The 27,369-nt window shown below is 44.9% G+C and overlaps 3 protein-coding genes across 5 annotated transcripts in view; 1 reads left to right on the plus strand and 2 right to left on the minus strand.

Moving 5' to 3' along the window:
• LOC114865608 (uncharacterized) overlaps positions 1–27,369 on the plus strand; it is a 47,123-nt gene that overhangs the window by 5,230 nt on the left and 14,524 nt on the right. Inside the window, exons 11-41 of one of the 3 annotated variants that reach the window (XM_029166871.3) lie at positions 27–1,854; positions 2,069–2,161; positions 2,506–2,556; positions 2,824–3,309; positions 3,472–3,548; positions 3,675–3,821; positions 3,896–4,056; positions 4,205–4,364; positions 4,436–4,627; positions 4,774–4,949; positions 5,045–5,228; positions 5,401–5,604; positions 5,780–5,930; positions 6,026–6,096; positions 6,270–6,368; positions 6,490–6,707; positions 6,838–7,018; positions 7,205–7,396; positions 7,506–7,641; positions 7,738–7,830; positions 7,916–7,953; positions 8,074–8,191; positions 8,287–8,399; positions 8,538–8,688; positions 8,767–8,993; positions 9,076–9,256; positions 9,360–9,508; positions 9,581–9,695; positions 9,766–10,014; positions 10,092–10,221; positions 10,348–11,155. In XM_029166871.3, the coding sequence (XP_029022704.1) occupies positions 27–1,854; positions 2,069–2,161; positions 2,506–2,556; positions 2,824–3,309; positions 3,472–3,548; positions 3,675–3,821; positions 3,896–4,056; positions 4,205–4,364; positions 4,436–4,627; positions 4,774–4,949; positions 5,045–5,228; positions 5,401–5,604; positions 5,780–5,930; positions 6,026–6,096; positions 6,270–6,368; positions 6,490–6,707; positions 6,838–7,018; positions 7,205–7,396; positions 7,506–7,641; positions 7,738–7,830; positions 7,916–7,953; positions 8,074–8,191; positions 8,287–8,399; positions 8,538–8,688; positions 8,767–8,993; positions 9,076–9,256; positions 9,360–9,508; positions 9,581–9,695; positions 9,766–10,014; positions 10,092–10,221; positions 10,348–10,543 (6,567 nt within the window). In that variant the 3' untranslated portion in view covers positions 10,544–11,155. Of the gene's footprint in view, positions 1–26; positions 1,855–2,068; positions 2,162–2,505; positions 2,557–2,823; positions 3,310–3,471; positions 3,549–3,674; positions 3,822–3,895; positions 4,057–4,204; positions 4,365–4,435; positions 4,628–4,773; positions 4,950–5,044; positions 5,229–5,400; positions 5,605–5,779; positions 5,931–6,025; positions 6,097–6,269; positions 6,369–6,489; positions 6,708–6,837; positions 7,019–7,204; positions 7,397–7,505; positions 7,642–7,737; positions 7,831–7,915; positions 7,954–8,073; positions 8,192–8,286; positions 8,400–8,537; positions 8,689–8,766; positions 8,994–9,075; positions 9,261–9,359; positions 9,509–9,580; positions 9,696–9,765; positions 10,015–10,091; positions 10,222–10,347; positions 11,156–27,369 lie in introns of those variants that run through there. The other 2 variants (XM_041072854.2, XM_055513017.1) reach the window with 2 other exon arrangements.
• On the minus strand, positions 11,033–14,209 carry LOC114865617 (C-type lectin domain family 4 member E-like). The gene is made up of 6 exons (XM_029166894.3): positions 13,897–14,209; positions 12,583–12,690; positions 12,411–12,488; positions 11,695–11,846; positions 11,494–11,618; positions 11,033–11,407 (listed from the first exon to the last, which is right to left on the minus strand). Exons 1-6 carry the CDS (start codon positions 13,940–13,942, stop codon positions 11,233–11,235), a joined length of 684 nt encoding a protein of 227 aa, XP_029022727.1. The 5' UTR covers positions 13,943–14,209; the 3' UTR covers positions 11,033–11,232.
• On the minus strand, positions 20,328–25,546 carry LOC129604873 (uncharacterized). The gene is made up of 2 exons (XM_055513018.1): positions 23,017–25,546; positions 20,328–22,946 (listed from the first exon to the last, which is right to left on the minus strand). The coding sequence occupies exon 1, from the start codon at positions 25,544–25,546 to the stop codon at positions 23,423–23,425; it is 2,124 nt and encodes a 707-aa protein (XP_055368993.1). The 3' UTR covers positions 20,328–22,946; positions 23,017–23,422.

The raw sequence follows: 27,369 nt of genomic DNA on the forward strand, positions 1-27,369 counted from the left end.
AATAAAATTGTCATCTGTAATTTCAGATTGACAACTATAGTTCCGCAGAATCGTGCTGTGATGGCCCTGATGATGACCCAGGGAGTGATGACGATTGTACAAGCAACAACCAAAGCAATCTCAAGGATGACTCCATTGTTGCAAAGTCGCAGGTTTCTGGAGAGCAGTCAGTTGATGACTCATCTGTCCAGCTTGAGCCTGAGGGCCATCCATTTGAGAACCATTCATACACCAGGAGAAATTATTGTTACGTTTGTGGAAAAGCTATGAGCAAACTATCTCGTCACCTTTTCACCCATAAAAAAGAAGATGCAGAAATTGCTGCAGTGTTTGCGTTACCCCGTTGTTCCAAAGAACGAAAAATTCAGCTGGGGAAGTTAAGAAGCAGAGGAAACTGGAAACATAATCAGGAGGTTTTGAAGGCTCAGCACGGAGAACTGAAGATAAGCAAAAGATCAAATGCAACCGCTGACGGTAAAACACTTACACCCTGCTTATTCTGTAAAGTTATCTATAGCCGCTTAGAGATGTGGCGACATCTAAAGAAGTGTCCTCTGAGGGTGCTCTCGAGTCCGTCAACCAGCAATAGAGTCCTAAATTGGGTTTCTGCTACAGTGATAGATTCTCAAGAACTGTCACCGACTGTGAAGGAGATGGCAAAAACTCTGAAGGGAGACGTGACAGGATCTGTAGTTTTAACAGATTCGTACTTGTTGCATCTAGCAGAATATTTGTGCAACAACATTAGGATCAAAACAAGTACATTTCAGTATATCAAAAGTAGGCTGAGACAAATGGGAAGGCTTCTGTTATTGCTAAGGATGAAGTCTGTACGTAGCTTTGAGGATGCTATGAAACCCCAAAACTTCAGCAAAGTTGTTGAAGCGGTTGGAGAGTTGACTGGTTCCAGCGCAGACTCTGAGTCCTTTGATCAACTGAGGGCTCCCACGTTGGTAAAGTCACTCAAGCTAATGGGGAATATTAAATATGTTCGGGCTCTGAAGGAAGATGCTGGTGAGGAGACGGTCCGGGAAGCAGAGGCTTTTATGGCACTTTGTGAAAAAGAATGGAAGCCTCTGCCCCCACCTGAAATTAAAATACATAATGCAAAAACCAAACCTTTCATACATGATGTGCAGCTTCTATACCAGCTGGTGGAAAAGACGGCAGACTCTGGAGTTCAAAGCCTGACCCTGTATGAAACCCCACAGGTCTATAATGCGCTTTCTAGAGTCACACTCGCGCAGGTTTCAGTCTTAAACAAAAACCTGATGGACATTTCAACGGTGACACTCAAGTCTTTCAATCAGCAGCAGGACTCTGAGCTTCGTGCAGACGCTGCTGGTTCCTCGTCACCGTTGGAACAAATTCTGTGCAAACGCTTCGTGAAGATTCAACTAAAGAGCAGAAGAGGCAAAAAGGTTCCTGTCACGTTGACCCCTAAAATGCTCAGCGCGATAACGCTGCTTGTGAAGAAGAGGGAAGCGTGTGGTGTGCATAAAAGTAACTCCTTCTTGTTTGCCAGACCTGGAGCCACAGCTTCCAGCTTCTACCGTGGCCAAACCTGCATCGCCACGTTGGTGTCTTGGAGCGGTGCCAAGAGCCTGTCGCACCTCAAGTCTCGCTTTTTTCGTAAGCACTTGGCGAGAATTTTTCAAATTCTGAGCCTCTCAAAAGACGAGCTTGGTCAGCTGTCCAACCTGCTGGGCTGCGACATCTGCACGGACACGGACTATTACCAGAAGCCAGAGGCGGCTGTGGACATCGCAAAGATCCTACAGCTAATCTCATCCATGGAAAAGGGAACGATTGAAGAATTCACAGGAAAGTCCCTCGATGAACTTGAACTTGAAGGCAAGTTCCTTCCCTGGTGACAATTATCTTTCTGTCAGTTACTGCTACTATGAACATCTTCAGAACATTTGTGATGTTTTGTTGTCTTTTAATCTCAGATCATTGCATTGATCATTTTAACAGTAATTATATCATAACTGCATTGTTGTCTGTTTTCCCTGAACTGTGTTGCACTGCTGTAAAACACATCTAAATGTTTTTGTTTTCTCTGAAGATGAGTTGCAGCCTGAGATGGAGCAGAGCGGTCCAGAAAGCAGCGACAGTGAAGACGACGCCGCAGAAGCTGAAAGTTCCCTCCAGTCGAGTAGTATGTAACAAAAGTACCATACAGGCTGCTAGTTATGTGACATATCCACCCAGGGCAGAGCTGCTTCACGAAATTGTTTCAACTTTGGTCATTTTATAAATTATTCATATTTCAATAGAGAAACAGAGACAACTAAAATCAGCTGCACTGGGTGTTTAGGACATCTTTTTCTGTACACTGTAAGAAATTTGGTAAAAAAGTGTAACAACAAGCGTGTGCTGCCCCCAAGTGACCAAAGATTTAATTGTTGCAGCTTTATACTAATAATGTAGTAAAATAAGAGGATGCTCATTAAAATATATTTACATTTTACTTGTGGTAAAATTTTAATTTTTTCATCTCAGATATTACAAGTAAGACCAGCATCTCTCAAAACGAGGCCACTACGTCCAAAGGTACTGATAAAGGTTATTATGGTATGTCAGTGGGGAGAATTGTTACTACTTAAGCAATATAGAAGCTTAACCACAGTTTGAGTTTGACTTTTTGTTACCTAAAGAGAATTTATTAAGGGACTGACTCTTGCATTTACTTTATAGCATCTACAGATTTACATTACATTAAATTAAAGACTAACATTAGTTTTCATGGTAAACATATTTAAATACTTTTCTCATATACCTGTATCTGTCTCCTCCTCTTGTTTTAAAACATAAAAACAGGTTTGTCTGTGAGGAAGCGCGGGCAAGGGAGGAAAAGTAAGCAGGAGAGTGGAAGTGAGAGTTCTGAGCTGGGAGATGAGAACGATGACGAGGGGAACACAGAGGACAAGCCTGTGAAACCTCCTGAAGAAGCAGCTTGTAGTAAAGACGATGCAACAAATGTCTGGTTTAGCGACGATGATGAGGACATGAATGTGGACTTTGACATAGACATAGACACAGATGACGACGTCAGAAATGAAGAACACGATGGAGACGACCTTTCAAAACCCGTGATCACAGACATGGGGGAAACCAAAAACCAGACCAGGGACACCAGTGAGGGTTTGGAGGATGGCGGCTCCTCTGCTGAGCATTGTCCAGATCTGGCAGAGGTGATGGACACTGACCCAGAGGATCTCATGGATGAGGAAGACGAGACAGGAGTGGATCAAACTGACTGGATGGATGAGAAAAACAGTAAATCTCCAGAGGTCTTAAACACAGGTAGTGATTCAGTAAATGTGTTTATGATTTAGCCTGTAAATGATGTCACACAAACATAATATAATAATAATTCAGATGTCTTGGTTAAAACCTCAAAGGTCGACCCACTGATGGCTTCATGTGCTGTCGACCACTGATGGATCATTAATGTGTTTTGTTCAGTTTTAGAAAAAAACAAATCATCAGCTGCAGTGTCTGAGATGAAAGAAGTGAAGATACTAATTCCAAAACTGCAGATTGTAAGTTTCTAAAACCATTCCCATTTCTAGCTGCATCGTTTCTCATCTCATCAGTGCACTGATACAAACACAAGCAGGGAAGAATATTATTCCATTAACATCAGAGTTGTTTTGTGTTGCTTTCAGGAGAACGTTGCAGATCCAATCCACGTTTCCCAGTTGTCGTCCTTGTTCAGGAAGTGGCCGGTGAAGGACCAAGTTGTTCTGCACAACAACAGAACACGTAAAGCCTCCACATCCAAAGACACGAAGAAAAAGCCTGACAACGTGAAGGTTTGCTGCTCCTGCAATGAAGCATCTTCTTACTTGCGTCTTCAGCTTCATAATTTATCCTTTTGCTGTTTCAGGACTTAGAAATGAGCTGTTCCCACTGTAAAAGCAGCATGACCAAGGGACAGACGGCGTTCCAAAAGAAGGGTTTCACAGACGTCTTCTGCTCCAAAAACTGCCTGTTTGAAATGTTCCCCATGAACAAGCCAGCAACCAAGACCTGCCACTACTGCCTCAAGTGAGTCTGGGAAATATCCCTTCACTTTAAAATGTGCTTCCAGATCTTCCAGGCAGCCACAGGTTTCAGTTCATTCACTTCTAAACATTTATAACATTCTCTTATAAAACTGATTAAGCTTTAGCACGTTTCCCCTTGGTTTGCTCAGGGCGGTGACACAGATGTTGGAGCTGGTCATGGCTGTAGTGGACACTAAGGGGACCATTAAAGACTTCTGCAGCGTGTTGTGCTTGACCTCTTTCAAGTCGAGCACCGTGTCCACCCTGAAAGCCCAGCCACTCTGCAGCATGTGCAGCAAAGCCTGCACTGTGAGTGAGAAACACCTTCCCCTCATCTGTGTTTTTCTTTCACTCACTGACGTTTGGCCTCCGTTTCACAGATCACACATGAGCTGAACATCAATGAGACCGTCCACAAGTTTTGCAGCAGCTCCTGCTTGGAAGGTTTTCGTCAGAACTGCATCGCTGTCTGTACGAACTGCAACTCCCCCTGCCTCAAGGAAGTCAAGCTGAAGCTGGGAGATGACGCCAAATCCATGTGCAGTCAGAGATGTGTGAGAGAATTCAAAGAGGTGCAGAAATGACAAGTGCTTTTGGACAATAGTGTACAGTATTTACAGCTGTAGGTTTAGAGTCAATACTAAAATTAACAGCAGAGTTTCATTAAAATGCCACAGTCTTCTGTCACAGTTACATGGATTTGTTCCTTTGTTTGCAGAATATCCAGACGCCCCATCCGTGCAGCAGGTGCCTCACTCCAGCTCCGATGTCAAGCATGACCGTGTACAAAAGCAGCGAGGACACAGTGGAGCTCGCCTGTGCTCGTCCCTGCGTGACATCTGACCAGCAGTCCCACCCCGCAGTGTTCTCCAAAACCTGTTACAACTGCTTTGAGTGAGTCCTCGATGTTCACCATGGTCCTCCAGACTTGGCCGCTTCCTGCCCACTGCCACTGCTCTGTTCCTCATCTTATTTCTCCTCTTCCTCAGGATCATAAGCCGGCCTCAGAACGTCATCTTGGCTCCAGTGGATGAATCGGGAGCAATGAGGGAATTGTGCAGCGAGACTTGTCTCGCGTCTGTTAAATTCAAGAGGAACACGGCCCCAAAAGCCCTGACACCACGACCAGTAGGACCTCGCTCAGAATGCAGGATGTGTGTCAGATATGGTCATGTAAGAGAAAGGAAATGGATTCTGGGCCTTCCTGGGAATTGTGCAGTGATCTGATTATGATTTAACTGCGTTGATGTATTTATCTTAGAAACAAGACTAAAATTATCACCCTCTAATGGGTTAGGACCTTTAAACTGCCTTCCTACAGTAATTATCCCTCATCTGTCTCCAGTGCAAGTTCAAGGTGACCCTGGAAGGCACGGCTTATAATCTGTGCAGCGACAGTTGTCTGGTCAACTACTACAAAGTCAACAACCTGCCTCTGCTGACCTGTGACCTGTGTAGCTCCTTCAACTTTGAGAAACGACTGGTGTTGAACCTGGAGAACGGCAGCAAAAACATCTGCAGTGAAAAATGTCTGGTCAAGTTCAAAGAGGTGAAGATGCAAAAAGAATTAAAGATCTTATGGTTGTAAGAGAAGTAAAGACAGAATTGTTTTTGTAAATCATTTGAAAAGAAGAAATGCTGTGAGAAAACAACATCTAAACATCAACAAATAGATTTTCCTCTGATATCTACATAAACTCATCTACTGCTTGTTGTGTCTGCAGAAGGTCCAGACTCCTCAGCTCTGCTGGACGTGTCAGACGCTCCATCAGATGTCAGACATGGTGGAGAAGGAGGATGAAAAGGGCTGCTTGAACTTCTTCTGCAGCTACAGATGTATGATGGTGTACAAAGCTCCCCGCCTCACTGAGCCAGGTGATGTACAGACATTTACAGTGGTTAAATAGAAATGAGCAGGTTTGAGTTTGTGAAGCGGGGAATGAAGGAAGCTCCTTGTCTTTGTTCTGCAGAGGAGAGCAAACCTGCTCCTCAAGACGACGACGTTAAAGAAGTGAAACCTCCGCTGCCACGTTTAGACTGTGTGAGTATGTTTAAAGCTCTGACCTGGACACGTACAGTAAGTTCCTATATGTGCCCTCAAAGCCTTTTCGGTGAAGGGCTCATGTTTATGATCCCAAATAAACAGTTTAAGAACCAACACTGGTGTTGAATCAAAGACGTGTCCTTGCACCTCTGATCCATGTCCCTCCTCAGTCAAAGGTCAAAGAAGAACCTGATGATGACGACTACAAACAGGATGTCCTGCCCTCGTTACCCACGCAGGGTATTAAGGACGAGCCAACTGTGGCAAAGGTACAGTAGGAGCCTCCCTACATTTTACAAAGCCGTGGATGTTTAGTTGTATTTATCTCCGAGCAGCCTGTTAGATCAAACTCTCTACAAGTCGTCTCCTCATTCTGTGTTTTCTCTTAAGATCGGTTCAGTGTTGTCCTTGAAGGGAGAACCTGCTCCTGAAGCCCCCACTCTTCCTCACATGGACGCGCCTGCATTATGCTCCAGCTGTAAAAAGGTTCTCGTGAACGGAGAGACGGTTTACCAGAAGAAAAGCCAGTCGGAAATCTTCTGCTCCACCTCCTGCCTGTTCAGATTCTACCAAATGACGAAAATGAAGACCTGCCACTTCTGTCTTCAGTAAGTCACAGGGGACAAGTCTGCTATCGTCTCCCTTCAGTTTCTGCTCTAAACCTTTGTTTACGTGACCATGTTCTCCATCCACTGCTTCCATAGAATCATAAACACTTGAGCCTTTGTTTTCTCTCAGGGTGATCACACAGCCTCAGGACGTGGTCCAGGTCCAGCTGGACGGTGATGGGACAGTGAAGGACTTCTGCAGCCGCGCCTGTCTCTCCTCCTTCAACTATAAGACGTTTGTGTCCACCAAAGTCCCCCTTGTGGCCGTCGGGTCACACTCCATGTGCAGCATCTGCGGCCGATACTGCATCGTAAGAAACTACAGATTCCAAGAGAACATATTATAGAAGTAATAATTTAACAGCAGCTCATGTTTAACCGGCTCAATGTGTCATCCTGTTTTATCATCAGTGTTATATTAACATGTAGGTTCAGTGCTCTATGACTTTAAGGAAGTGTGATCTCTAGCTGACGCTGTTCTATTAACGGACCTGCAGAGCAAACACGAGGTCTTGCAGCAGGACATTGTCCACAAGATGTGCAGTGATCCCTGTTTCAGACGTTTCAGCAACCTGAGGAAAGTGACCGTGTGTACAAACTGTCAGTCTCAGAGCAGCACATGCCTGAAACTGACTCTGGAAGACGGCAACAAAGCCCTGTGCCCTGAGTGTGTGGCCCAGTTCAAACAGGTGCCTCCAACATTTACATCCACTCATCACATAAATGATGGGCTTGTATGTGTTTGCTCTGATTCACAGTGAGTTGATAAAATCTTCTCTCTCTGGTGAAAACATTCAGACACAGCAGCCGTGCTCCGTCTGCCACTCCTCTAAACCAGTGGCCCAAATGTTTGAAAGCAGAACCAGTGACAACACGGTGCAGCTGTTCTGCAGCAGCAGTTGTGTGGCGGCTTCAAAGGCTCAAAGTGCATCAGGTAGATGCCTGTTGTGTTCGGACCAATACCTGCTCTGAGTGGAGTCGGGTCGTAGCTCTTTTGCGGTGACGCTTGTTTTTCCTGGTCCTTGTTCAGCTGCAGCCGAGTCGTCTCCCGTCATCACCGGCGTCGTGTCTCTTGCTGCTGCGTTGGCTGAACGTCTCCGCTCCTCCAGCTCTGCACAACAAGGTACGAGCTCAAACACACGGATGCTCACAGCTGGAAAACAACCCGCTGAGCCCAGGTTTGACTCATAGACGTTATCGCTCCACAGGTTCCGTCCCAGACGTTCAAACGAAGGTCGTTGGACATGTGAGTTTCCGCCACATGTCCAGTCGCCTCCAGTTTAACCCAAGCTTTGAATGAAGGAGTGTGAATTCACATGCAGCTGCCTCAGCGTGAGCCGTTGTAATGTTAGTGAATCGTCCTCAGGCCTGTGTCCAGACAGCTCCCAGGGAGGTGAAGAACAAATCCACGCTCTGCACACCGCTGGTGCACAACAAGGGAGTCTGTTGTACAACACAGAGCGTCGACACAGAAGCACAAACTGGTAAAAGTCCAGTTCTTCAACACTGGCTGATGGTTTATGACCAACCCCAGATATTCACTCCCCGTCTCCTTTTGTTTTCTTTCTGTGACGTGAAGAAACCTTCACCCCCACCGTCGTGGTGCTGCCTTTTCCAGTGCCGGTGTACGTTCCACTGCCCATGAACATGTACAGCCAGTACACGCCGCAGCCTGTGGGCCTTCCCCTGCCGGTACGTACCACAGCACCGAGACCGATCAGTGCGTCAACCTCATTATGAGTCCAGGGATGACACTAGTACCACCAGTACTACCAGTGAAAACACCAGTAGCATTATTGGATGTGAGTTTGTTTCCGGGGCTCTTCACAGCTGCCTGTGCCCGTGTTCCTCCCTGTGGCACCAAGTGGCTCAGAGCCGACAACCACGACTGAGGAAATCAAGCCGGAGCCTGAACAGAGTAAGAGGAACGGAGGAGACGATGGTCAGAAGGACCAACAAAAAGATGCTCAGACTCAGACTGGTAAGAATTCCAGACCTAGAACCTGGTCTGAGCAGCGAACAATGTGTCAACTCTCTCACTCCTGGACTTTGTCCTCAGACCAACCCAGCTGCGGTCATGGTGTGACTAAAGAAACTCTGGACACCTCCATCATCCAGGAGGTCTCCTCCTCCAACACCAGCCTCAGGTCACATGATGGAGCACACGCCCACAAGAACCCTCTAGGTTCAGACCTGCCCAGTGCGTCTCAACCTGAGCTCCATCCCCAGAGCTCCCAGAGCCCTGCTGTCTGTCTGGGTCTGAAGGAGGTCCACAACCAGAAGAAGGTAAGAAGCTCCCTGGAGGAGAGGGTTCAGCTCTGGACTCCAGTCTGTCTTTGGTGCCATCTTGTTTTCTCCTCTGTCCAAGGCTCCAAAGGTGCAGCTGTTGTCTGAGGCAGCAGAAGAGGACGCGGCTCCAAAAGGCGTTTCAACAAGCTCGTCAAGGAAACATCAGAAGCATCACAGACTGAAGTGTCACCGTGGAATCGATGCCTGGAAGAGATGGGTTCAGTGGAGGCGGTCCCAAAGCGCTGGGAGGCGTCGGTCTAGTAGGTGTTTCTGCTGTTCTGCTTCACTGGTGCTTTGACCTTCAGGACGAGCTTCAGTGATAGTTTGTGTCTGATTGATCTTCTCATGCTTTTCTACGTTTAGACGCCGTAACCCTAAAGGAGAACATTCTGGACTGCTCCGCGTCTGAACTGAACGACGGCCTCTGTTGCTTCATCAGTGAGGTGAAACGACCCGATGGAGAACAGTACTCCACCAGCAGCCTGTTCTACCTCTGCCTCGCCATCCAACAGGTACCAGCCTGCTGTACTATCTGCATGAATGACAGGGACACCGCTCCTGATGTCATCTGTCTGTCTCTGCAGCACCTGTTTCAGAACGGGCGCACGGAGAACATATTCAGTGACCTGATCTACAATCAGTTCTCCACAAAGTTCACAGAGATCCTGAAGCGCTTCCAACCTGCAGTCAGAGCCGGTGGTGAGTTATGGAGCCTCTGCCTGAGATCAGTGAGGGCTCAGATTTGCCACCTCTTCGTTCTCCTCTCCAGGTTCCATCCAGTCCCGTGTGGAGGAGGAGTTTCTGTGGGAATGTAAGCAGCTGGGGGCCTATTCTCCCATCATCCTCCTCAACACGCTGCTCTTCTTCTGCTCTAAGTACTTTGGCTTCAGCACAGTGGAGCAGCACCGCCAGCTGTCCTTCGCCCACGTCATGCGCTGCAGCAGAACAGGGAAGGACAACACCAAGGTCACGTTCCTGCTCTTCAAAGCCCCTGGAACCGAGAACCAGGCAGAGTCAGGTATGAAGGTCTTAGTTCTGTACAACGTGCAGTTTAGACCTGTTTGGAGCAGATGTTTGAGTGTTTGTGGGCTTCAGATGCTGACGGTGTCCCGGCTAAAAAGAGGAAGAAGAATGAGGCTGAAGGTAAAAAGCTGAAGATGATGGAGAATCCAGAGAACCCTCTCCGCTGCCCAGTCAAGCTCTATGAGTTCTACCTCTCCAAGTGGTGAGACTTTTTTTTTAAACCTTGTCTCAGTCCCAAGAGAAAACGTTGGATTGGCCTTCATCAGCTAAAATCCTGGTCCCAACTCAACTTGAACCCAGTGAAAGACCTGAATCCTTCTCCTTCCAGCTCAGAGTCAGTGAGGCAGCGCAGCGACATGTTCTACCTCCACCCAGACTGCTCCTGCGTCCCCAGCAGCCCGCTGTGGTTCTCCTCCGCCCCTCTGGATGGGAGAGTCATGGAGGCCATGCTCGTACGGACGCTCAGCGTCCGAGAGGTGCAGTGCCGACAGAGAAGAGCTTTGGGCCAGACATCGGGTTACTGATGAGCAGGAAGCAGGAGTTTAAACCCTAAAGTCTGGATCACGACCGTGTTCTGCTGTAAACGCCAACAGATCAATACACTCACTAATAAGTCAGTCCATCAAACCACAAAGGATGAAAATCCTGAGTCATGTTTTCAGAAATGTTGCCTTCTGTTGTTTTTTTCAGCAGGCGTCACTTTTCGTTTCCAGAACATTTTTGTGTGAAACAGTTTGACTACAGAAACTGAGAGCATGTTTGTTTCTATCCCTCAACCACATTATGAGGGAGTGGGATCTTTATTTTGATTAAATATAAATCACAAGTATTTTTTTCTTTTGCTTTTTATTGCTTGTTATACATGTGTAAAGTAAACCGAGCCTTGAACATATTATACATCATCATTTACAATGAATAATTTTATTCAAAGCAAAGTAGATTTGAATGCTCTTGTTATGGTTCAATTACAAAAACACACATTTGAATCCTCCAGGTCACAAACACTGAGACTGTTTACTTTGATATTAAAATTTATTTTAAAACCAAAAGATGTGTTCAGAGTCACGTGGGTTGGTTGTTGGTAAAAAGAGTTATTCAGTTATTCTTAAAACCTGTGTGGACAAAAGTATCAGTAAGTACTTTACAGCTGTAACGCTGCTCCTCATTTTGACCTGAGTTTAAAATGAACAGGAAACAGACACATTTAAGTCATTTATCCAGTTTTAGCTGCTTTCTCACAGATTCTTCTTTGAGCTACATTACAGGATCTGTCATGCCAAGACTTCAGGTCTGTAGCTCCTCCTTGTGCTCCCATCATAGCACAGTGCTCTCCAGCAGGATTCTCTCCAGTAAAGTTGTCTGGTTGAGTTTTGTCCCAAAAAGACAAACTGAAAAATGTTGAAGATTAAAAACAACTTCAGACAAATTTATACATTGATGTTAAAAATGAACTATTAAATCCCATCAGTCCAACCTTGTCTTCAGAGGTGAGTCGTCCACCCACAGCCATTTGCCTGCTTCCTTTGAGTCTGTCAGTCCGATCCAGAACCAGTCGAAAATATGAATCATTTTTCCTCCCACTTTGTTGTCCAGGAACCACTGACCAGGAAGAGATGGTGAAGTTTAGTGTGTGATAAAGTGTTCAGATGTGATGAAGCTGCTGCAGTGTTTCTACCTGCTCCTCTACACTGTTTATCTGGACCAGATCTGCTCCTTGAATTTTACAGACACTTCTGCTCTGGTCCCAGGTCAGTTTATCGGAGGAGAAATAATAACACCTTCCTCCATTTAGATCCCAGCCTGGTTCACACTTTGTACATGATTCAGCTTTGAACACAGCAAATGAAATGTTTCAGGTTAGTAATTGTTAATATTTATCTTGGAAACTGAAAGTTTTCTCCTTCCTAGTTTTTCAATCAGCCTCCACTACTGTAACATGAGTTAAACACTAACATCACTGTGACTCATGACTCCTCCATCATTTAGTTTCTATAACTGGTTTTGGCTTCAGTAGGTTTGGGTCTGATCAGCTGTTCTGTGGTGCAGGAGCTTAATTCAGACAGTTTCTCTGTGATGAGACAGGAAAAAGAACTGCTATTGACCCCAGACGTTCATCAGCTTTAATCGTTTGTCTGAAACACAATGATGTTTTTTGCTTCAGTCAAATGAGCTAAACAGACACTAGAGACAAACAAAGTAAACATGGTTCAACTTTAAACAGATTTAATGTAGTTTCTTCTTAGATTTGTAAACATTAGACATTCAAAACAAGCTGTTTTCTTTTTCTTAGAAGCTTAATGAGACTCAGCTCATTTATCATATTAAACTTACAGAACTAATATCAGCATCTGACTCTTGTCATCATGTGCTGTATCATCTTTTTCTTTTTACCTGTGAGAATTGTCCACAATGCATCACGTTCATCCTTGACGGTTTGAAGATTGTTCTTTGTTTTAATATTAACGGAAGCTGATGTGAAAAAATAAAGTAATAAACAACAATAACAGTTAGAGATCAGGTCAGAGTGAAGATGATGTCGTAGTTTTTTAACTTATAAACTCACTGAGGACACAAAGACCAATGACAGCAGCCGCCAGGAGAACACAGAGCAGCAGCAGCCGCCATCTCTCTGTGACCTTTGACCTCCAACCTGACGCCTGTGGGTGGTAAACTGTTGAACAGATCACAGATACAGACGTGAGGATCAGCTCATACAGGTGTGTTGTTGTTCCTCACTGGTCTCAGCTCACTGAGATGAAACACTCAACAGAACTGATGAGTGGATCTGTTACGCTAACGTCCTTCAGCCTTTTACACTTCAAACAACTACTTTACAATATCTCAACCAATGGGCTTTAATTAATTACTCTGGGGATCGTAGAACACATAAATGACTGTAGAATAACATTTGGTGCATCCACAGAGAGTCCGAAATTATTCTGTACAAACATACGTCTGGGCCACATTTCTTCTATTGACCCCTGTGGTCTGACCCAGTGACCGTCTACTGAACATAAATGTATAGTGTAATGTGTAGAACTATGTTTATGAACAAGGTCTGCCAGCTTTAGAACTGGAGGAGCTGTTAATGTGTCTGAACACGCTGGTAACACAGCACGTGGTTGTTTGGGTTGGCTGTGATGGCAAAGTAGTCAGGACCACAGCTCCCAGTAAATCTTCGTATTGTAACGAGAGACCCCCCCCCCTACACACACACACACACACACACACACACACACACACACACACACACACACACACACACACACACACTAGAGGCCAGACGCGTGGCCTTAGAAAGTGGGACTCTTATTTTGAAACAGAGTACAACGACGACGCGAAGGCGGTGAAGAGCAAATTAAATCCAGACGACATCGACTGAAATCAAGCAGTTTTCTGCTTAAATTGTCCATAAGATTAAATGCAAAACACATCTGTTTTCTCGTTTCTCTTGATATGAGCGAAACACGGAATTTAATCAAAGCACCGTGGTAAAAACAAATAAACGAGCTGAAAACGGTGTTTTCAAAACCAGACAAATAAATGGACTTAAAGTCGTTTTCCGTTTTCTCGTTTTGAGGAAAAAACGGAAAACAGTAATTTTCTCGTCTCCTTTTATTCTGGAGGAAAAAATAAACTGTTAGAACGTACACTGACCGTTTTCTCGTTTCTCGTTATAAAACTGAGAAAAGGCATTTAATCAAAGCAGCGTGTTAAAAACGAATAAACGAGCTGAAACGGTGTTTTCAAAACCAGACAAATAAATGGATTTAAAGCAGTTTCCCGTTTTCTCGTTTTGAGGAAAAAACTTTTAAAACAACTTTAATCTGGTTGGGAAATTAAACTGTTAGAACGTACACGGACCGTTTACTCTCACCTTGGCTGTTTTCCAATTCTGTAAAAGCGACACTGGCTTCAGGCATTTTCTTGCTGTGATCACCGGAGGATTTGCAGTAAAAGAACTAGTGATGCCACAGACTGATGTGCAGTCCTTCCTGACACACGCAACAATGAGCTTGTTTTCCCTTCGCTTCCCTTTTTCACGTGACTGAAATGATTTGTTGCTAAAACAGGGAGGGTCCTTGTGCGGTCCGTGTATGTTCTAACAGTTTGATGTCGCAACCAGATTCAAAGTTTTTCCGAGAAAACGTCTCGGTTTCTCGTTTCCCTTTTTCCTCAAAACGAGAAAACGGGAAACGGCTTTAAATCCATTTATTTGCCTGGTTTTGAAAACCTCGATTTCAGCTGGTTTATTTGTTTTTACCACGGTACTTTGATTAAATTCCGTGTTTTGATCAAGAGAAACGAGAAAACGGATGTGTTTTGTATTTCATCTTATGGACAAATTAACCAAAAGATGCTTGATTTCAGTTGATGTCGTCTGGATTTAATTTGCTCTTCACCGCCTTCGCGTCGTAGTTGTACTCTGTTTCAAAATAAGAGTCCCACTTTCTAAGGCCGCGCGTCTGGCCTCTAACGTGCGTACCGTCAGAGCAAACCTTACAGCGTGTGTGTTTGTGTGTGTGTGTGTGTGTGTGTGTGTGTGTGTGTGTGTGTGTGTGTGTGTGTGTGTGCGTGTGTGTGTGTGTGCGTGTGTGGTGGGGGTCTCTCGTTACAATACAAAGTTACTGGACTTACTGGGAGCTGTGGTCCTGACTACTATAATGGAAAAATTGTACTTTATGCTTCTTGTGTTAATTTCTGACTCTGTATAGCAACCGTGCATTCTGTACTTGTTGATTAGACTTAGAACTGAAGATTCTTAGACAAACAATCTATCTCAGAGACAACCTCAGAATGGGATGACCTCAGCATTATACCTCTGTGGTGTATGTTCAGATCTCCCCAGCTGGCTTTTTGATTTGCTTTCCTCGTTATTTTTCATTTTCTTTATTATTTCAATAAATCGCACAAAAGGACACCTCTCTCCTCGGCCTTTATTCCAAAATTTCCACCACAGAAATTGGCGTCTACGAACAGGATCCCGCGGCAGGTCGTCTGGACGGTGTGACCAGGGACGATAGTCCTGAGGACTGGGTTCGCTCAGCCTCCAAACCTCTACAGCTGTCCCGAGTGGGAGGACTGCTCACCCGTCTGGATCGCCTCTGACGAGATCCAACGAACCCAAAATCCTACTACTACTCAGCCCGGTGAGAGAGATTCCGTTTTGTTGCGACTTGTTGAAGGGAAAAAAAAACGGGTTTGAAATTGGTTTCAGGTATTCGGGTTTACTTGGCTCTTTGGTTTAGGGAAAGTAAGGCAAATAACAATTAATTCTAAAACATCCCCAACTAGACTAAAACAAACAACGACAAAAGAAAACATGACTAGGACTAGAGATAATAATAATTCTAAAACGACTATTTGGCTGAAAACATCCAAAATATAATATTAGGAACAACCAAAAAAATTAAATTTTAAAATTTAATAATTGGGTAAAATTAATTAGGTCAAAGTCTGCCCTGGTGGCCGAGACGGTGGTTGCTAAGGGTTGGCTCGTGGAACGAGCTTGTTTTGTCTGTACTGAGGATACAGACCAGTGTGCAGATCTGAGCGCAGTCCAAAGGGTGTGGACAAGAAATAAAAGACGGCTTCTGAAATACGGAGTGCGTTTGCAGAGGGAAGTGTTTTTGAGATACGAGGGACCTGGGTCTTAGAGGGGCCTGACGGTGAGGGACCACTTCCGAGAACCCTGTCGCTGATCTGAGCGGTTCCCTTTCTACGGAGACGTCTGTGGAAGAGAAATTTCCAAAAAGGTTCCCGCCGGAACACATAAAAATCTAAGGCAGGAAATCGCCGGGACTCTGAAAGATGGGTTCGGGGCTCCACCACCAGACTGCAGCATTACAAATTAATGAGACGTAAATATGGTGATGAGTGCGTCTTCACGACTGGACAAAACATTATGGGTTTCAAGAAGGTGGATCACTCAGTGTGAAGGACATACGCGCTTTAAAAGAAAAATTAGAAGAAAAGGAGAAACAGCTCCGTAAAAGTAAAACGATCAAAGTTAAAACTTTAGAGGAAATTGAATTAAACAACAGATGCCTTGAGATTTGGGTTGGGATTTGGGAAGAATCAGAACGCAGGGAAATACTGAAATGCCAAAAAGAGTTAGGAGGGAGAAAGGATGAAAGTGGTGACGTAGCTGGCAGAAAAGATAACAACTCTGTGGAAGCTTGCACACCACACACCACACACACACGTCATGTCAAGAGCAAATGCTCCCATTGTTTCTGCTCTCTGTCCTAATGCAGAACTGAGCGCGATGAGGGCAAATCCAGATCTGGACTCCTTTCCCACCATCAGCAGAAGAACCGGAGGAGAAGAAGCGCCGACCAACAACCAGAACAGGGTGGAAGCTCTGACACCACAGCAGCTGGAGGACACAGACCACAGCATGGACGCCTCAGCGACTCCACAACGTCTGCAGCCGTCACGTTCTGGGCTCATCAGATGAACCAGCTACTACAAGCGTGTGTGTCTGACACAGACACCTGCTTATGACAATCAGCAAATTAAAACAAGGACAGAGAAACAGCAGAGTGAGAAGACGTGCTCTGACACGGACACTGGTTGAAACAACAGGAGAGGCTTCAGACGTGATCGGCCCAAAAGAGCTGCATCTGAGGATCCAGGAAAGGTCTGTCATCGAGGAACAACTGTCCCATCTACGTCAGGCTCCACCCACTGGCGCTCACATCAGACTGATGGTTGGGGAAGGAGGAAGGTGACGGTTCCTTTTCACATGACGTAAAAGACGGTACCACAAACACACACACACACATTTCCATGCACGCAATGAAGAAACACGCTTACAGCTGATACACGCTCAAATTCATGTTCATGCTTATCTGCTTGATATGAAGAATCGCTTTCTGCTCAAAACATCCCACAGAGTGATTTTAAAATGATGACAAACAGCTAAATGACAACTGCTGCATGACTTTGCAGTCTGATGGGTTTAAACTATTTCAATTTACAACAAATTAATTTCAATTCTTCTAAAAAAGATTTGTGCACACTATAGGTTTGTCTGGCCAGACTGTAGAAAAAACAAAACCAGACTATAGGAAGACTGAAACAGACTGAAACAGACTATTAATGACTATTAAAGGGAAGACGACTATTAGAGAGAAGTAATAATAATTACTGTACGTACCAGACTATTAAAGAAAAACTTACTGTTCCTCTGTCTTGCACAAAATCAGACGGCAAGACACTCAAACATTCATTTTTGCTTTCAAACTTATGCCCAGTAAATCTATTAGGAAGAGATCTCATGTGTAGTTTAGGTATTTTACTGATTTCCACTCCGGAGGAAGTGCAGGTTACAACCACAGACAATGTGCTGTATTCACCTACTTTGCATGCTTACAAGAAACTTTTTCAGTCTATCTTTCATGCGCAGCGTACAGTGCACTTGGTACCTCAACATTCCACACATACTCCACAACACGTGTTTTTGTCGGAGGACGCTCTGACGCAGTATCCAGCCTTACAGGAAGTTCCAGCTTCCCTGTGGGCCACACACAAATATGATGTAGGTCTGATCAAAGGGTGTGACCCAGTGGTCATCACGCCAAAATCTGACTACAGACCATGCAAACAGCAATACCCTTAAAGAGAGAAGCAATTGAAGGAATAACACCGGTGTTTAACTCTCTGTTGAAAGCAGGAGTCGTCATCCCATGTGACAACTCTCCAGTGAGGACTCCACTCTTCCCGGTTAAGAAAATCAGAGACAAAGGACAGCCAACAGAATGGAGGTTTGTCCAGGATCTGCAAGCAGTAAATACGGCGTTCCAACCACGCGCGCCTACGGTACCGAACGCCTACACCATTCTTTCTCAGGTTCCGCCCAAGGCTAAATTTTTTTTAGTAATTGATTTGGCCAATGCTTTTTTCAGCGTGCCCGTCCACAAAGACAGTCAATTCTGGTTTGCTTTTGAATTTAACGGAAAGTCATACACCTTTACCAGACTGTGCCAGGTGTATTCAGAAAGCCCTACAATCTACAATATGGCACTGAAAGACAGCCTGGATGATCTTGTCTTGTCCCCAGGCACCGCCCTGCTGCAGTACGTTGACGACTTGATGATCTGCAGTGAGGATCAGGAAACTTGCACAGCAGACACAATCAAGCTGCTGAAACACCTGCATGCTGCAGGCCACAGAGCAAGTCTGTCTAAATTACAGTTTGTTCAGACTGAAGTTACCTTCCTAGGTCCCATCATCACCGCTGAAGGGAAATCCATTTCACCTAAAAGAGCTGAAGCTATTCAGAACCTGCCTAAACCGTGCACATACAAACCGCTTATGTCCTTTTTAGGCATGTGCTCTTATTGCAGGAATTTCATTCCCAACTGCGCCGTCTTGGAGGCTCCGCTTAGAGCTCTGATGCAGACGTCTTCTGCATCCACCACCCGCCTCATGTGGACGTCTGAGGCTGAACAGGCATTCACCGACCTCAAACTAGCTCTTCAGTCGGCTCCTACTTTGGGTCTGCCTGACCCTACGCGACCTTTCACCCAAACAGTGGATGAGAAATCAGGTTGTATGACCTCTGTCCTTCGACAGGATCACGGAGGGCGTCCACGCCCTGTAGCCTATTTCTCTGCTAAGCTTGACCCAGTCGCTGCGGGGCTCCCACGATGCCTCCGAGCAGTGGCTGCAGCAGAGAAAGCCGTGCTGGCATCACGTGACATTGTTGGCTATTCTGATGTCACCCTGCTGGTTCCTCATGCCGTGTCTTTGATCCTTTTGGAACAAAAAACATCACATCTTTCTACAGCCCTATGGCTTAGATACAACACCATCTTACTGGAAATGCCAAACATTAGTGTCAAAAGGTGCAATGTGCTTAACCCAGCCACTTTGTTTCCAGGCCCTGACGATGGCGAGCCTCACAACTGTGTTTCGGTGTTGAACCAGGTCTGCACTCCGCGCCCAGATCTATCGGAGGTGCCAATTCCTAACTGTGACTTCGTTCTCTTTGTTGATGCCTCTAGAGACCCTGCTTCGGGCCACTGTCAGGTTGGATATGCAGTCTGCACCTCTCATACTGTTTTACAGTCTGGCGCTTTACCAGGACATTACTCTGCTCAGGCTGCGGAGTTGATCGCACTGACCGAAGCCTGTAATTTGGCTGAAGGGAAGTCTGTTACTATCTGCACAGACTCCAGATACGCTTTTGGCGTCACACATGACTTTGGTGCTCTGTGGAAACACAGAAAGTTTTTGAAATCTGATGGCAAACCTATCTTGCATCATGATAAGGTTGCTGATCTGCTCGACGCAATTCTGTTACCAGCTGCAATTGCTGTATGTAAGTGCCCCGCACACACTGGGGGCGCTGATCCCATCTCTGCTGGAAACGCATGTGCTGATGCTGCTGAAAAGACAGCTTCCCGACTTCCCCTTCCCTTTGTTCCCTGCCTCTTATCCTCCCCCTCTACCCAACCTCCCTCTCCTCCCTCTGCTCTCCCTGATCTTCAGACATTCTCTACCCCACAGGAACGCAAGCTCTGGCTGACGAATGGCGCCACCAGTAGCCATGGCGTTTGGTATGGGCCCGACGGCAAACCTTGCCTGCCTAAACACGTTTTCCCTCATTTCGCGAAGCTGACACAAGGACTAGACCATGTGTCAAAGGGGGGAATGTTAGATGCTCTTACAAAACATTGGTACACTAAGGGATTTTCAATACATGCGAAAAAATAGTAGAAGTAGTAGACTTAGAACTGAACATTCTTAGAAAAACAATCTATCTCCCTCTCAAGGTTCTGTCGCACGTTAGGTGCTGACATCTTATGTTGTGTTTGACTGACCGATTGTTTATGTAAAACATCTTCACCCACAGTGTGATAAGGAGATTGCACCAGGCCCCGGGAGAAGGGTTAAATAGCAGAGACAACCTCAGAACGGGGTGACCTCAGCATTATACCTTGTCGTGTCCGACACTAAAGCCTTTAAATTTTGTATTCCAATCTGACTGAGCTTTTTATAAATCCAATAGGTGTAAATTATCCTTTATTGAGATAATAAAATTCTAAATATATAAATTCCAGAGATTAGATGGTAAATCCCAAAAAGAAGAAAAATGAACTAAATGCACAGTAGTAAGTTTCCAGAAAATTAGTAACTTCCCAAAGAGGTGAAGAGATAAAACTCCCAAAGTGTGGAAAATAAACTAAGTCCAAAGCAAGATCCTAAAATTATTCTAAGTCCCAGTAGCCAGATCCCAAAATTATTCTAAGTCCCAACCGCAGGGTCTCAAAAAATGACTAAGTCCAGAGCAGTAAGATCCAGGGTCGACAAAGCGTTTATTCCACAGAAAAGTGACAGAAGACAAGACAGACTGAGGATTTTTGGTCACAACATCACCTTATATACCTGTTGCTCACGGGGTGGGATTCAGCTCCCCGGACGTTAGATCATCATCTTGACCTTTTAGGGTGTTTTTGACCATTATTTTATTATATTTTTACCCAATCATAATCCCAAACAAAGTGAAGACACTTGTTGCTCTGCCCTTTTCTCCCCGGGCGGGGCAGCTCCCCTCCAAACCTTCACTTTCCCAAGGTCAGGTTACTGTAGGTCAGGAGCTTGCAGCAGAAGCTGCACTCCTCCCACCTGCCTTATCTAGGTCAGTAAAACACACTGTAGTTTTAATGGTCTTGGTGCTACTACACTTCTGTTGCATAACAGGGTCTCCTCCTTACACACATGACCCCGTGAGTGCTATTATCCACACCTGCCACAGTGGGTGCTGTTGGGTGCTGTTGTAGTACAGCAGGTGCCATATTATTTTGTAACATTGTCTCCTGAAATCTCAACAGTATTTACTTTATAAACTTTATGAATTTTTACACAACATTTCCCCCCTTTGGTCCTAAAAGGACCATCCATCAGTAACATACATGCAATTCAACAACAAAACATAGGATTATATGTCGGTATGTTGATATGTGAGTTCTACAGTGAGGGCCTCCCTAAAGAATGTGTCACAACTATCAATAAAACAGTTATGAGGCACTTCTAAAAGTGATCCCAGGCACTTACCTGTACAAAATGGATCACCCAGGTGCCGTCACTGACAGAACACCTATGGACAGGACAACATGACTCGGGAAACGTCCCCTCACTTTCAATGTCACTCATGAGAGGTAAATTGCCACGTCATGTGGTCCAGATCCCTAAACACATTTCAATCTAATCTAGTGAATAAATGTCTCACACACATGTTCAATGAAAATGAAATAAGCATGCATAATATATATATTTGTGTGGAGAAGTGTATCTATGAGCACAGATTATAAGTAAACATGCATAATATGTGTATGTGCTCAGGTTACTACCATCTAGTCTTCAAATATGCTATTTAATATAAGTGAAAAAACAAAACAAAAACAAGAATACTCATCTTTGGCTCATAAAGCTACACAGAACTTTAGGTTTAACTTTCTAAGGAGTTTTCCTTAAGTACCAGTTACCTTATTTTTTTATAGAGAAGTTTCCGACATTGTTCTCTCTCAGAGCAGCTTTACACCTTATGCCTCAAGCCTGCATGCTCAACACTTACTGGGTTCTAAATGCCCAGTACTTTTAAAATAATCAAAGAAACCTTCCTGACTTTTCAGTCTTTACAGACCTACTTAGTCCTTTCTCCTAATCGTTCTGGTCAGAATGCTACTACATTTTGACAACATCACACAGGTAGTGTAAACTTCCTGTCTCTACTAGTTGTGTTAATTTATAATAGTATGTTTATTATGTTTGTTTATGTTTATATATGTTATTCAGCATTATTGAATAATATTTGAATAATTTTAATTTGCACCTTTTGGATTTGTCCAATTACTTATTTCAGAATTATTTTTATACGATCTCTCAAGCTCTACTGTTAACCATTTGTACCTTCCTTCTGCACCGCCTTATCAAACAGAGTTTATTTATAATACATCACACATTGGTTTGTGTCCATCAATAGCAGTCCTTCTTAATATGCAGGTTATGGAGTTACTGTGTCCATAGTCCCCCGGAAGTCCATTATACAGGTGTTTTCTCCTCCTTGTAGCATCCAGTTATCTTCTGGGGTCTCTGTCACACTAATAATACACATGATTATGTGGTTATACAAGTTCCAATATGATGTCGATACTAAGTGGTTACATATGTTCATATATGAAGCAAACACTGATGGTAGTGTCAGTTTTCATGGATAAGGTTCTGATAACCTTGGGAGCAATCGTGCCCTCTCCATTTCCACATGTTCATCACGAAGTATGTTGGGCCCATGGAAGTTTCCCTCTTGCATGTCACTTATTCCAGAAAGGAGCACGATTGTGTAATTGCAGCAGTGGTTGTATATACAGTTAATAGCTTGCCTGTATCGTTCAGCATCCATCCTGGCCCGGTTCCTTTTGTTCTCCATAGTGGCGAGTGATCTTTCGGCACGTTGAGCCCGCGCTCTAAGCTCCATGTTCTTATTCCGCTGTCGCGCTCTGCTCCGAATTGCCTTAAGAGCCCTTCTTCCCTCCTGTGATAGGTTCCGAGTAGTAAGAAAAAAGGTGTGGCGTGACATTGTGGCAATCTCCTCCTCAAAGTCACGTGCCGTGGTATAGGTATTCCATGGGCGCGACAGGTATCTGCCCATTAGGTTACCATCTCCCTCAGAAATGTGATGACGTCGTGAGGGAAACAGCCGTCTGTTGAGGTCCTGGTTGGCCAGCTCAGAAGATTCTGCTGGAGATGTTGGATTGGATGATGGCTCCTCCTCATCATCATTCTCTGGATGATTCACTGCTGGGTCTGGAGGCAAGTTGATCTGCTGCCATGGGTCGTTGTTCTCCTCTGGATGCTGGGGTTCCTCTAATGTTGATGTCGCCGGTGTAGGTGGTGGTGGTGGTGGTGGTGGTGTCAGTACTGGTGGCAATGGTGATGGTGGAGTCAGTGCTGGGGATGGTGGAGGTATGGTCCTGCGGTGTGGTCGAACCTGGGCAATGGCCGCTCCGAATGGTGTTGGCATCAAAGGTGGAAGTCGATGCTGGTAAAAGGATTGCTGCCTCCCTCCTTCACCGTTAGATCCTGCCTGTATCATGGTGGTCAGAATAGGTGTTTCCCTGGATGATGTGGCTATGTGATAAGGTGCTGCTAACATGTGTGATGGGCCTGGTCTGTCGGTCCCATCGTCCTGACTGCCAGACGCCATGGCTGCCTGCCAGGTCCAGAAAGCCTCAGCCATTGTATAGTCTTTATGGAAAATGAATAAAATGGTTATAGTTGTGTATTTACATATGTACATAAATATGTTGCTTTTGTGTTGTTCACATTCTTTTCTACTGATTTTGAACACTGTACATACCTTAATGGAGAGGGATGATGACCTTGGTTTTTAGTTTTTAATCATCTATATCCCCTGTGCTGTTACTGAAGTCACTAATGCTATCGTCAAATTCGGTCAAAACAATTTCATCACCATCTCTTACCTGTAATGGGAACTGCCCTGTCACACTTTGCAGCACTTTGGAGATCAGGATGCGTAGCAGGGGCAAGATGCAGCAGATTATTATTAAAATCAACACAAAGAATCCTCCTATTGTCACTCCTATCATTTTAAGCCACCTCAGCCAGCTCATTTTGCTAAGCCAGTCCCACAGACTTGCCAATCTTGTGTTCCAGTTTGAGTTATTAACGTGTTCGTCCCGCACTTTCTTCATTGCATTTAATACTCGTGTCAAGTCACCCTCCTCTGCTGTGTGGAGAGGTATTACGGTACAACACTCCTTTCCAAACTCTTCACATACTCCTTGATCTGTGGCCATTATGGACTCAATCACAAATCTGTTTTGTAATGCCATAACTGACGTGGGATGCAGTTGGTCTTTTACCAATTCAAAGCCTAACAGGGTGAAATTTATGAACCTCTGTTGATTGTACCATAAGTAATTAACCCATCGACTATTTCTTGCTATGTATTGAGCATTGGGTATTTGACCAGTGAGCGGGATGCTTCCTGCCACTCTACCTGACTGTATCCAATCTGAGCCTATTGCCTCATATTCACCTGGGACTCCACTTGGTACCTGGTCCCATGTGATATATACTTCTGCTGGTTGGTATGTCCATGTCCAATTGGCTAGGGTGTACTGCTGTGGTGCATTTCTTTTTGGTCGGGAACTAGCTGGTGCAGTTTTCTGGGTGATTAGCGTCAGTTGTCCAGTCAGCATTACTGGGGCACATATGCCCGTCCAATTTCTTGGTAATTGAGGCATTATTGTGGCATTGTTTTCACAGGTCCAGAAGATGTCTCCTAATGGAGCTGTGCCTTCAGCAAAATCTAATAGTCTATATTGTGAGATTGTAGTAAGGTTTCTCTCATATATTACATGTGCTCCGTTTGAAACAACTTGGGTGCATTTCATGCGGGCTTTTGGGCTGGTGGTGCACATTTTGATGGTGGCTGTCACATTACTTGTTGCTGTTCTTGGGTACCATGTTTCCTTGCTGCATTTCACCAATCCTGCCGCATCCTTCATCTTTGGTGTTCTTCTGCCTGTTACCTGCTCCAATTCCTCCCCCCGTACTATACAGATAGGAAAGGTCATGGAATCAGGTTTTCTTACAATTGGAGGTATTATGGTTGCTATGTCAAACTCTCTATGCTTTCGAGTATATCTAGATGGGCAAACTGTTAGTACATCGCTCCATTGCTGCAAATCTCCTGCCATGTGCAATGCACAGTGTGCAAAACATACTGACAAATCAGGACAGCTTCCTATTTCACTTCCTGGCAGTGGTTTAATTTGGGGTATCTTTTTGGCATTATAGCAAGCAATACAGTCTTGCTTTTTTCCTCCTTTTGCATTGAACATTGCTTCAGCCGAATATTTTAGCCACTGTTGAAATAGATTAGTGTCCCATTTGGACGTTTTTAATTTTTCTACATCACGTTTCTCTCTCCCATGTATTAAGTGGAATAATTGATTAGCTTCTAACACTGTCATGGGCTCTCCTGCATCAGCTTCCTGACATATCGTTTTCGTGCATGTTACCTGTATGGTCATCATCCCTTCTCCTCGGCAGTCATCAGTGCGTGGATTTCCCAGCCAATACGTTTCTGAAAAACTAGTGGTCAGTGTGAACTCATATGCATTAGACTTTACATATGTGTAGTGGCGGTTGCTCCGTGGTTCTATTATGCCTTTATGAACAGCTAGTGTAATCATGGCCAGCGCACAACCAGCTAGTGGGTGTTGGCCTTTTTCAGTACTAGTTAGCTCAGACGCAGTGTCATGTAGCAGTAGTAGCTCCCCCCTTGCTAAGCCTAAAAGGGTTAGCACAAGAAGAACAGAGAGAGAGGAGAGAGAAAGGCGGCGGGGGCTATTCAGGCTCCTCCGACACGTCTCCTTCCCATGCTGGTGTGTGTAGAGGTACGTCAGAGTGGTCAGGAGCAAGGGAAGCAGCATCTTCGACTGAGAACCCTTCACCTGCTGTTCCAGGACTTGTAACTGTGGATGTTGCATTATTAAAGTCAGTGTTACTATGTGCGTGGTCTGGTATTTCCCTTTGTGAGGTTTGCGTGACTTGTCTTCTTGCTTTTAATCTTTCTGATCGTCTTTCCCCGTTAGAAGGAAGTAAAGCTGGTATTCTACTTCGTGGGGTGCTGTCCGCATCCCCTTCAGCATGCACTGGGGCTGGTAGGTTCCCCGGCGGGTTAGGTGGTCGGTGACGCGTGCAGTGATTAAGGTGGTACCAGAAGTCCTTACCTTCTACTTTAAAGCAGTGGGTGTGGTTAACACAACCTTGAACGGCCCCTCTCTGCGAGGCTGATTCCACTGCCTTTTGAACACGCGTATAAACACCTGGTCTCCTACTTGGATGTTTCTCACATCCAGTGGTATTCTGTTCTCCCCTGTACCGTTGGCCTCTTTCACCTGTTGGAAGATAAGTCTGTGGATTTTAGTCAAACCCCTTAAATAATCTCCCAGTTCTTTTTCAAGCTGGTGCAGTGTTGGTCCCTCTATCGGACCACGATACTGTGGAAGAGGCATTGGTCGGCCAGTAAGCATTTCATGAGGTGTTAGATGAGTTAGTCGGTTAGTTTGTGAGCGCATATACATCAATGCCAGTGGTAATGCATCCACCCATGTCAGTTTGTTATTACTGTCTGCCATTATTTTACAGATTTTAGCTTTAAGCGCTCCATTCGCTCGTTCTACTGAACCTTGTGACTGAGGGTGATAAACACATCCAAACTTCTGCTTAACTCCTAAGATGTAAAACATCTCTCTTATAACTTTTGACACAAAGTGAGGACCATTATCAGAAGATATAGTATCTGGCATTCCAAACCTGGGAAAGACTTCTGTACACAAGAACTTAGCTGCTGCTTTGTGGTCTGGATTGGCTGTTGGACAAGCTTCTATCCACCTGCTGAATCGACAGACCACCACAAACAGGTACCTCTTACCTCTCACTCTGTCTATCATGTCCACATAATCCATCATCAGATGTCTGAAAGGGCCTTCAGGAACTGGTATGTGAGCTATTGGGTGGGTGAAGGTTTTTCTCACATTATATTTAGGACACTGTGGACACAAAGCCAGTTCTCTATCCACCATTGGTGCCATGTAAGGTGACCACCACACAGCTTGTAATTTCTTTAACACTTGGCCTCGTGAACAATGATCTGGCTCGTGCATTTTCTTTATAGCAAAAGGTAAGAGTGACAACGGCAACACAAAATGTCCCTGACTACTCCTCCATAAATCTGCATGTGGGGTGGTTGTTTTAATGGCCCCCCTTTGGACCCAGAGCCTTTTCTCTGCCTCTGGAACAGAGTTCTGAGCTTTTATTAGTGATGCTAAGTTGGTGATGGGTATAGCATCTTCATCATTCAAAACAGGAGATTGTATTACACTTTTTGTTGCTTCTTTTGCAGCTTCATCTGCTAAGTTATTACCTCTAGATATGAAGGTGCCATTTCTTTGATGTGCTGGACATTTCACGATAGCCAACTCTTTTGGTAGTTGCATGGCCTGAATTAATTGTGCCACAGCTTCTCCATGCACAACCGGTGTGCCGTCTGCACGGATGAAGCCTCTTTGTTTCCAGATGCAGGCATGAATGTGACACACTCCATACCCGTACGCACTATCAGTGTAGATAGTGGCTGTTTTTCCTGCAGCCAGCTTACAGGCTGCAGTGAGAGCTTTTATCTCAGCAAGTTGAGCAGAACATGGCTGATCAATGCTCACCGACTGTATTTTATCAAATGTGCCATCAGGTCTTAACTGAACAACACCATAGCCCGCACGGGTGCCAAATTCATCTCGTATACAAGACC

Source organism: Betta splendens, chromosome 11, assembly GCF_900634795.4.
Source record: "Betta splendens chromosome 11, fBetSpl5.4, whole genome shotgun sequence".
In the NCBI taxonomy this organism is placed as follows: domain Eukaryota; kingdom Metazoa; phylum Chordata; class Actinopteri; order Anabantiformes; family Osphronemidae; genus Betta; species Betta splendens.

What these genes read in the sequence shown, in the direction of transcription:
- LOC114865617 (XM_029166894.3), bottom strand. Translation starts at nt 13,942, where the DNA reads ATGCCTGAAGCCAGTGTCGCTTTTACAGAATTGGAAAACAGCCAAG. An exon ending in TAAACAGTGTAGAGGAGCAG is followed by an intron (nt 11,619 to 11,694) that starts GTAGAAACACTG and finishes CTTCCTGGTCAG; the next exon opens with TGGTTCCTGGACAACAAAGT. An exon ending in GACTCACCTCTGAAGACAAG is followed by an intron (nt 11,408 to 11,493) that starts GTTGGACTGATG and finishes AACATTTTTCAG; the next exon opens with TTTGTCTTTTTGGGACAAAA.
- LOC129604873 (XM_055513018.1), bottom strand. Translation starts at nt 25,546, where the DNA reads ATGCAACATCCACAGTTACAAGTCCTGGAACAGCAGGTGAAGGGTTCT.